General features: G+C 41.9%; 1 protein-coding gene across 1 annotated transcript; it reads left to right on the top strand.

Annotated features, from left to right (window-relative positions):
• The first annotated feature begins 43 nt into the window (after positions 1–43).
• Positions 44–9353, top strand: LOC310861654 (uncharacterized protein). The gene is made up of 8 exons (XM_083769199.1): positions 44–104; positions 1352–1524; positions 2000–2132; positions 3722–4093; positions 4680–4970; positions 7425–7588; positions 8310–8417; positions 9207–9353. The coding sequence occupies exons 1-8, from the start codon at positions 92–94 to the stop codon at positions 9348–9350; spliced, it is 1398 nt and encodes a 465-aa protein (XP_083625325.1). The 5' UTR covers positions 44–91; the 3' UTR covers positions 9351–9353.
• Positions 9354–10359: the final 1006 nt, after the last annotated feature.

The following is a 10359-nucleotide window of genomic DNA, read 5'->3' as shown; positions in this document are numbered from 1 at the left end:
TCTCTCTCTCTCTCTCTCTGACTGTCTCTCTCCATAGGCCACACTTACATGGGTTGTTGTGGGTGTGGTTGATGGTGATGATCATTCTACTATGATGTCCAGCAGTAAGTAACGTGTGTAGCAGGTGGCTAGCAGCGCCGGGGCTCCACCGGGCGCGTCGCGTCACGCGTGCGTGCGTCAAAAAACGAAACGGGGCAATTTTAATGCAGTCACGCAACGCAGCACAACGCGGGCAGTGGAGCCACCCTTCATTGATTAAAAAGGGAACATTCCCTGACGGTGACGGAGACGCGACGCTGACGCGCCCGGTTGAGCCGCGCGTCAGCGTCAGAAAACTGAAAAACTGGGATTTTTTTTTACCAGCTTGCTTGAAGTGCTAGCTGGTCTATATTCAGTCGCTGCAACTAGTCAACACTTTTTCATCATTGGCTGTCATTTAAGCCAATGAGGAGACTCCCATACTCTGAGCGGTGGTGTTGCATCATCACGCCAATAGAGGTCTTCAGGTAAACCAAGGGGCCAGTGAGGCACTCCAACGTTGAAGCGCGGCGCCCTAGTGGTAAGAGGAAGGACTGCAGTGTTGCACTACCACCAAGCATCTTGGACCACCAAGATTTGCGCCCAAAAAGGCGGAAATAAACGGTCCTTCAGGCTGCTTCAAAACGCCACTGAGCAACTTCCACTGACATGAATTGCGGAGGGGCGGAGCTTCGCGCCAGATCAGTCTCTATCCTTTTAATACTCTATGGGGTAAACCCGAGATTCGAAAATTCCTGGGATCTGAGTATTAAAAAGGATAGAGATGGAACCGGAGCAATAGCCCCGCCCTCCCGCTATTTATTCCAGTGGAAGTTGCTCAGTGGCGTTTTGAAGCACCTCTACTTCCAAGTGCAAACGAGCGCTCAATGTTAAAGCCCAGCTGCACGGGGTTGCCTCGTCATAACTCCACGGGTCCGCCTGCAGTCCCCACTCTTACCACTAGGGCCGAGCGCCTCAATGTTGGAGAGCCTCACTGGGGGCTTGGGATCCGACCCGGCTCGGTCCATCCATGAGAAGTGACTCCGGGAGCGGGTCTGAACCGCTACCGTATGTCTCGTCTCGGGTCTCGGAGCTCTTTCTTTTTAGTTTTTACGTTTTTTAGACAGAAGCCCAGGTGAAATTACAGTTCCACTAATACCCGGGTGGAGTAAGTGGACCCATCGATTGGCTGTCACAGCTGTCAATCATTAAGTTTAATCACACAATTCCACATCTTCTGCTTTACAGCCTAAACCACATGCTACCGACTACCACAGTAAATTATTTGGATTTGTTTACAAAATTGTTTCTTTCTTTCTTTCTTTCGTCTCAGTGAAATTTTCTTTGTTTAAAAATAAGAAAGAAATACAAAGAAATACAACGGTCTGTTCTGGCTCTACTTTTGTTATGGGAGTACAATATCGTCGTCTGTGGGAGCTACCGAGAAAGGTGTGGTTTGTTCCAAGATATACAAGAAGAGAATTGGAGATATATCCACACAATACCGTAAGTTATCACACAACACTTCCCTTGCCTTCCCTTTGATGTTCTCAGTGGTGGAAAAAAGTACTCACATTTTTTAGGGATATTTCATATTTTCACTTTCAAAAACAGTTTTTAAGTTGCTCGATTCAGTATTTAGTTATTTGTGTCTCTCTGAGATGTAGTGGAGTAGAAGTAAAACTGTAAAATGTACTGGAAATAATACTCCAGTAACGTTTTACAAAGTAAAATTGTACTAAAGTACTTGAGCACCTGAGCACCAGTACATCAGTACTCAGTTACTTTCCACCACTGGATCTACTTAGTCAATCTCTCTCTTCTCATTATATAAACACAGTAGGCCTACAGTAGGCCTATATGTATTTTATTGTGTGTGTGTGTGTGTGTGTGTGTGTGTGTGTGTGTGTGTGTGTGTGTGTGTGTGTGTGTGTGTGTGTGTGTGTGTGTGTGTGTGTGTGTGTGTGTGTGTGTGTGTCAGTTGCCTGGTTGTGTGTGGGATTTGGGCTCATTAGTTATTGAATCTGTAACAGAAGAGCATGTTGGAGAATACAAGATATTGAAACAAGACAAGACTACCACAGCCTCTACCTTCCTAAGACTTATTGTTACAGGTAGGCATACAGTGACATCCACACTGTTAATTGAGCCAAGTCAAGACCTGCACAGCTTGAAGGTCTCAGTATTGTAAAAATGTGTTTTAAATATTAATAGCAATGTAATAGAAATAGTGTCTCCCAGGGGTCTAGCACATTGTGAAACGGGGATAGACTCTGGCTGATACCGACTCTGACATAAATGGTAAATAGGGCATTTATATAGTGCAAGGGACCAACCTGCACATCTGGAGCAATTAGGGGTTCAGAACTTCAGAGTCTTGCTCAAGGACACTTCAACACTAACTCTGGGGGAGCCTGGGACCGAACTGGGAACCTCACGGCTCCCATATGGTTGTTCTACCGGCCACTCTACCCCTGAGCCACTGCCGCCCATTCACTACTTATACTTACTACTTAGAAATAGTGGATATCCATTCCAAGTATTAGTGTAACTGATTCAAGATAATATATATAGCCCAAATGACAAGTGACGACTGAATATGTATAACATTAAATAAAAAGGTTTTTAACCCACTAATGGCCAAGTTGCCAACCTAAAATAACATCTTATTGTGCCTTAGGCCAGCTTTGGCTGACTTTTTGAATGACAATAGAATAATGTGCGATATGACCACAATGTCACGAAATATCTCATTTTAAAGCTGCACATCTCTAGTTTACACCGAAAAACTAAATATGTTCCTAGCATGTTCCTTCGTTTACTTATAAGCACTTTAGTACACCTTGGTTTGACTTATCACTGAAACCAAGGTCTACTAAAAAGCTTATAAGTAAACGATGGAACAAGCTATAATCATAATTATTTTTTCATTGTAAAGTAGTGACTTGGAGCTATAAAATGAGACATTTCGTGACATTGTGGTCATATCTCACATTTTTCGATTGCCATTCAAAAAGTCGCCAAATCTGGCCAATGCTGGCCAATGCCCCATTTCTTAATTCGTCATTTTAATGCAATAAGAGGGATCAGCGATCTAAATACAATACATTAAGTTTTACTTTCGATTTCAAAGTAATACCCAAAAGTTCCACTTGATGGCAGGAACGTTCCATTATTCTGATTTTGACAAAAGTGTTAAATCTGGCTAAATCACTTCCTGTCAAACGAGGTAAACAAAGGAAGCTAATTTGACCCCTAGCTTATAGCTTGTCCGTCCGGATTGCTAAACTAACATTAGCTTTGTCATAACTTAGTCAGATTAAGCTTAAAAACGGCCAGGAACATCCCAAAATATCACATTTTTTGCCGCGGATCACATAGAGACGGCGCGCGTGCACGATAGTGCACGATCGCGCGGGTTTCGGCCGGTTTTTGGTAGATTACATAAAAATAATTACAAAAATGTCAAACAATTGCAATATTTTGTTATAAAAAGACGTACTGACAGGGCAGTACGTCTACTACGCAGATAACGTCATTGGCTTGGAGGGATTTGTTGATTTACTACGTCAATTAACATGGCAGTCTATGGGCTTGACGTAGCCTTGGCCATCAAGGAGTTAAGTGAATATGAAGTAATTATCAGTGATCTTCCAATGTAGCAAGAATCATGTGGTACACTGATGTTCCTTGCAATCCACAGAATGCACAGACACAAGGAAGGTGAACTACGGTGATAAGGTGGACATCAAAATGACAGTGGCACCAACTCTCTTGATGTTCTACCCCGCCAACGAACATCACTTCTACCCCACCAACGACACCTCAAAGGGGATCGAGATCTGGGGCTTTAATAAGCCGTCTGAGGGTGAAGTGCCGTGCACCAGAAAAGACTATGAGTGCGATTGGTTTGTTAAGGCTGAAAATGGCATCAAATGGATGGATGTTTTGTCAGAGAAGAGAGGAGAGATCTGGTACGTCCGAAAATTGAGAGCAACCCAAAAAGACCAGGGCATGTATGTCGCCCGGAGAGAAAATGGCAGGCTGATCCATAAGTTCCAGATCTTTGTGCAAGGTAATCGCAACACTGAGTTTCTCTATGCTTGTTCCAAATAAATGCACGCCATAGTTCTTGTAAATGTTCTCGTATTAAAGAACATCAAACCATATAGTTACTTTAAAGATCCTTGTTCCAATGAATACCAAGACATAGCTACTATAACCTTTATAAAGGTAATTTTCATAACATGGCAGTTCGGCATCCAGCAAAAACGATGTGTTACTTTGTAAATGTCTGTGCGTGAACAGTCTGAAAAGGATCCCTGGCTAATAAGACAAATATGACTTTAAAACATTATACTTGCTGTCTACAACTAAAATAAGAAAATAAAAACACCTAAATGTTTTAATTTCTTTCATAAATAGAGAATCTTTCACTAAATAGTAACTGCTCCTGTCGCAAGTTGATGATGTCATATGTTCATATACACTATGGAATGTATGCTAATAAAAACAACTTAATACTTCCTGAGGTTAATATGAGCATCAAAGCAATATTTTAAATGGAAGAAAAAATAATTCAATACATTAGTTCAATACATATTTGGACAGTTTGACTAAACCAGATAATGTTAATTTCTAACATTTATTTTATCTTCCAGTGAAGACACAATCCAGGAAGGTCAACGGCAGCCAGGACGTGAAAATTACCTTTGGGCACTTTGTCAGGACGTATGATCTTACCTTCCGACCAAAGGATTGGATTGGTCAGCCTTGGATTGGTCAGTCCATTACAGAACTGGTGAAGAATGGCACGCTTTCGTCGAACCGCGTTGCTAATGTAATGCCCGATGGGGTGACCCTCAAGGATGTCCAGTATTATGACTCTGGGACATACCAAGCCTTTGATCTGGAGGGCAACCTTTTTCTGACCCTGGAGTTGACCGTTACATGTAAGTGTGTGAGACTCAGTCAGGTAGGTTGTCCATGAAAGAAGGAGTAACTGTAACTCAGTGTGCTAGCCAGCCACCATAACAGAAACCTCCCCACCTCTTTTATGGGCTTGGGTGGGAGACAGGCAGTGGTGGTGGCTGCTGTTTTTAACCCTTTACACCACTGCTTCCCAAACACTGGGTCGGGACCTTAGAGTATATATTAATAGAGAATTTGTCATTGCAGCTCGAGCCAGCACTGGTCCGTTGACTATCATTGTGCACGTTCATGTTATTGCGCCCAGACATGTGAACGAATGTTTCATACGTGAACGCGCGCAAACGGCGCAATGATAGTCAACGGCCAGCACGTTCATGTTATTGGGGCAATCAATCCCAGAATGCACTCTGTTCCTACCCGGAAGGAGGAGTGAAATCGCCTCATGCGCTTTTGAGCAACTTAATGCGTGGATGGGAGGAGAAATCCAGTGCCGTCTCTATTAATATATACTCTAAGGTCGGGACCCATTTGTGGGTCACGGACACATTTTTATGGGTCCCTTTATTTTTTGTTTCCTTCATTTTTGTTTTTAAATGTTAATTTAAAAACATTTTCAAAAGACATTTCCAAAAAAAGCAAAGATTTCCATGAATTAAAAAAACAAAAATCTATGATTTGTTTCAGTACTTTCATGAAGAAATCAAAGAAATTCCATAAATTAGAAAACAAATTAAGAAGTAATGGAAATAGCCGATCAACAAGCTCGCAACACGTTGCTTCGCACCGTGTTGCGAGCTTGTAGATCTGCTATTTTCACTAGTTTGGGTCCTAGACCCAAACTAGTGACTAACGTCTAATGTATTTTTTGGGTCTCGAGCTAAAAGGTTTGGGAACCACTGCTTATCACGACATGTTCTGCTGCTCCCTGCCCTCTGTCACTGTGGATGGTAACATCATCCAGGACCGGGCAGCAGCAGAATGCAGATGCATCACGTTCCACTTTGAAACGTGGCTGGGCCCACAGGAACTAAGAGGATGTGTCACAGATTGGCATGTTGAAGAGAAGGTAATTTTCTTTCCTTGGACCCCATTTTCCTGTTAATAGCTTGTAGATGTAGACGGTCCCTCTGTTAAATAATTATTTTCCAAGGACTATGGCGGCTAGACTTATGTGCCACTGTCATTAAAGCTGTATTATGTAAATTTCTTTAGTGAATACAATGTTATTTTGTCCAATCTGGCCGAAACGTCCGTCATTTAAGGGACACCCTTTTTGCAACCAGATCTTATTTTAATGATGTTTGGGAGACAAGAAACACTTTCCTGGGGTTTATGTTTTATGTGAGTAGTTTTTAGATATTTTAGTATTTCAAATTGTCCATGATGTCATGGGCACTGGGCTCACTTCCTTCCTGGACTATAATGCTTTGGTGGGCACGGTGGCTTTGGGGGCACGGTGGCACAGTTGGTAGTGCTGTCGCCTCACAGCTAGAAGGTCCTGGGTTCAATTCCCGCTCGGGGCGCTGTGGGTGCTGGCGGCGTGTTTCCTCCTCCGCGTCATCAGTGCCCATACCCGAAGGTGGGGTTGGCGAAAGGGCCTTTCTGTGTGGAGTTTGCATGTTCTCCCCGTGTCCCCTAGGGTAGGTACCCTCACAAAAACATGCAGTAATCCTGGTCTCTAAACTGCCTCCCCCTGGCCAGCCGGGGCGCCTGATGGAGGGGAAAGGAACTGGTTGGAATAACGTGTTCCTTCCACGCGCTACGTCCAACCAGGGAAACTCCCCCCTGTCAGGTGTAAAGGAGCAACTTGGACACTCAAGCATGAAGGAAGCATGAGTTAAGTCCGTTGCTCTCCCCAGGTTGGCGGAGGATGTGTAGAGCCCAGGATCACATTAAATGATTGACACAGGGGTGAAAAATGGGTTACAAAATCGTGGGATAAAAAATATATATATTAAAAAAATATATAATGCTTTGGTGCACTGCTCCTCCTTGTGGATAGGGGGAAGGCTGTCTTACTGAGACAACATGTAGCCTAGTTAGTAAGTGAGCCCAGTGGGCTTTTTGAATAAACATGAAATCAGGACTAAGTGATCTTTTGAGTATATGTTAATACAATTTAACAATTGGAGTTATTTGGACTCCCTGCTCTTTTATTGATACATTTAGATCCTGCTTCTGGTTTGACAGACATTTTGACCTTATTTTGACCTAAAGGTCAAAATTATATTTATCCCCAGAGCAAACAGCTATTAGCTCAGTGGTAATAATGTCAGCACTTATACACGAAAATCGGGTTCAAATCTGGGATAGAACAGGAAAGTTACATAATGCAAGTATCAATGCTAAGTATCATGTTAGAGACAATCTGTGTTCAGCATGTTATATTGCAGTTAGCTCATAGCACAATTCAAGGAATAAGTCAAAAGAACACACATGCAGAAAAGTGATTTATTTCATGTTTCACTCCCCAGTAACCTCAGTAACCAAACTTGCCAAGCCCATTTTATGGTGGATTGTGAAGCATGTGCTGCCCGCTATCGCTATCGTAAATCTGCTGTGTTGTCTGCGAAAGTGCTGCAATTCCAAACGTTCAGAGGATGCAGAAGCACCTCCGGTTTCCAACCAGATAGAGGAGGTATACTTTTATGTCAAAGTAACTGTGCTTGATGTGCTTTCCAACACCTGAGAAAAGTCTCAGATGTTGTCTCTGACGTGTAATGCATGTGTACTGCAACAAGGCCTGCATGTGAAACAAAAATCACACCAGTGTGAAGTGAGGGGCACTCTTATCATCATACATCATTATTCATTATATATCATCTCATTCCGGCCAATCAGAATTTGCGTCATCACCTTTGTCTTCAATGTTTGTGTTCACAATGTTTGTGTTTGCACATAAAATCTGGACATAGGATGAAAAAATATGAATTATGTTCTAGCTTATAGATTTTTCTGATCTCTGGACTGTGTGGGATCTGTGCATGTACTCCTCTTAACACTATCAATAGATTCTATATCAAAGTTTAAAATGGGATTTCTCTCTATTGCTGCGTTCACACAGGCAGATGCAAAGATTCAAAGCATATTTGTCGCTTTGTATCTTTGTATCTGAAGTTGAAACCAGTTAATCTTTTTTGTAGATTTCTAGCTTTGTATCTTTTGCAGCAGCTACAAACGTCGAGTGTATCTTTACATCTTCATCTCGCTGGCTTACATTGATAATGAATGGTAGACTGTATCTATGCATCTGCCCGTGTGACTGCACCATATCTGTTCATTTTTGTTTTACTCCTATTTACTGCTTTGTAATAAAGGAAAGAAAAAAAAGAAGGTCAAACTGTGTTCTTGTTTCCTAGGAAATGATGCAACATCATCCTCCAAACATCATCATCGAGCCACCTACTTCACCTGCTTCAGAAGATGACAGTTGCCCTCCCAGCTTTCAGCATCCAGCTATCAGGATGGTAAGAGCTTCTTCTCTTTCATTGTCCTATCATTCTCTCTCCCCATTTTGACCTGAGATCAGATTAAAAAAATGTCTTCTACATCCTGACAGTGTTCTGAAAAAGCTATGTTTCTATGTCAGTCGTTCTTTTTTCAAAAATAGCAGACCTACAAGCTCGTAGCGTGCCGCTCGTAGCGTGCCACTCGGTGGCGCGCTATGAGCTTGTAGATCTGCTATTTTTCAATAGCTAAAGCATAACATAATGCTAACACCAAAAGGGGTTCCCGCCCAAAATGGGTTAACACTCAATCTGACAGTCTGAATGGGAAAACCTTATTGTTTTTGCTAATAGGCAAAACAAGGAGAGAATGTTCTATTCTTGATTCATTTTTTTATTTTATTTTTCAAAATGATAAAACCCAGATTGAGTTAAAACAAAAAAAGATTGACATTTTTATTGATAATCTTTATCTCAATATGGCCACGAATAATCATGAATAAAGTTTTTGCGATAATCGTGAAGCTCTATTTATGTTTTTTTTGGGGCCGCTAGCCCCTCCTATGCCCAGCTTTCCGGATTTGTGTGAACACAAACATTGGCTTGATTTGATTGGCTGAGCAAAGTACATATTGAAACTACAAGTGAGTGCAGAAAAGTGAAGACGGAAAAGTGAGGACGCAAATTGTGATTCGCCGGAATGACATTTGTGATGATTTGATTTGCTGAGCACGGAATGTGATGTATGATGTATGATAAGAGCACAACTCACTTCAGACGAGTGTGATTTTTTTAATTATCTCTGTACAGGATCTGGATGACGAAGGTCCCAGCTGCACCATGCCTTCCGCCCCCACCTTTGAGCCGGGGGACTTCCTAAACAACAAGTCCCCCCTCAGCTCAGGTGCTTCCACTTGTGACGTGTACACCTCGGACAAAATCAACTTCCTTTAAGGGGTCGGCGTTTGTGGGAGTGTAAACCTCCTCCGTCCTCAAGAGTTTGCACTGATTGGTAGGGAATCGACCAATTGTGATGTTGGAATCTTGGATGTGCTTTAAAGTGGAGATTCAGTCATGTAATTTATATAATTTTACGATGTCAGATGTTCATTATAAATTTAAAATAATGAGATAAACCAATGATGAATTCATCCCTTTGAGCAGAAATCTCCTCTGAATGCTAGGTGTTCAGCCAAAGGCTAAGCAATATGCCATATCCTGAACTGGAGTTATTGCTTTTATAAAATGGTTACCAAACATGAAAACCATATTCCAATTAAAGCAGTTTTTTATTTGATTTCATTACAAAGAATAGTTTTACACAAGAACATAGTCCCTCTGCCACCTCAACCAAGTGGTTGCTATGCAACGTTTACATTTAGAATGTTTTCGTTGTTTGTCTCATTGTGTAGCTCTGCCGGATTCTTTGTTTTTGAGCGTTGCTAACTGCTCCAACGTGTGGCCAATGTCATTTATTCCTGCCCTGATTTGTGTTCTCAGTGTGGACCTGTTCACACATAACTGTCACTGGTCATTAAAGAACAGTATCCTTTGTCATAACCTTAGTTTCCCACATTGCCAATGGCCTTTTATCACTCAACGCCAAACCAACGTCAATGTCGAGAGAGGTAGGGGCTTAATTGCCTCCTGGTGGAGATTTGCACTCCACTGAACTGAAGATGGTAGTTCACTGTGCATGAGAATAGCATGACAAAACCCATTTCCCCACCTCGACCAAACACATCAGTACTCCTGCATTCCTTTCCTCAGGAAAGATGCTGTACCTAGACCTTCTGTACTCCTAGACAAAAGATTGCACTAACACAAACACTAACTATATAACACTAACACTTAAATATGAATTCTAGTGATCCACTAACATAATGAATTACTATTCACATATTGCTCCGTGTTTGTAATTAGAAGACTACTTAGAACTGAAATTGTATGTTTCACAACCTTG

The sequence above is a fragment of the Protomyctophum parallelum genome, assembly GCF_964188405.1.
Source record: "Protomyctophum parallelum genome assembly, chromosome: 7".
Lineage (NCBI taxonomy): Eukaryota > Metazoa > Chordata > Actinopteri > Myctophiformes > Myctophidae > Protomyctophum > Protomyctophum parallelum.
The sequence above is the reverse complement of the archived record's forward strand: the minus strand, read 5'-3'. Positions and strand labels throughout refer to the sequence as shown.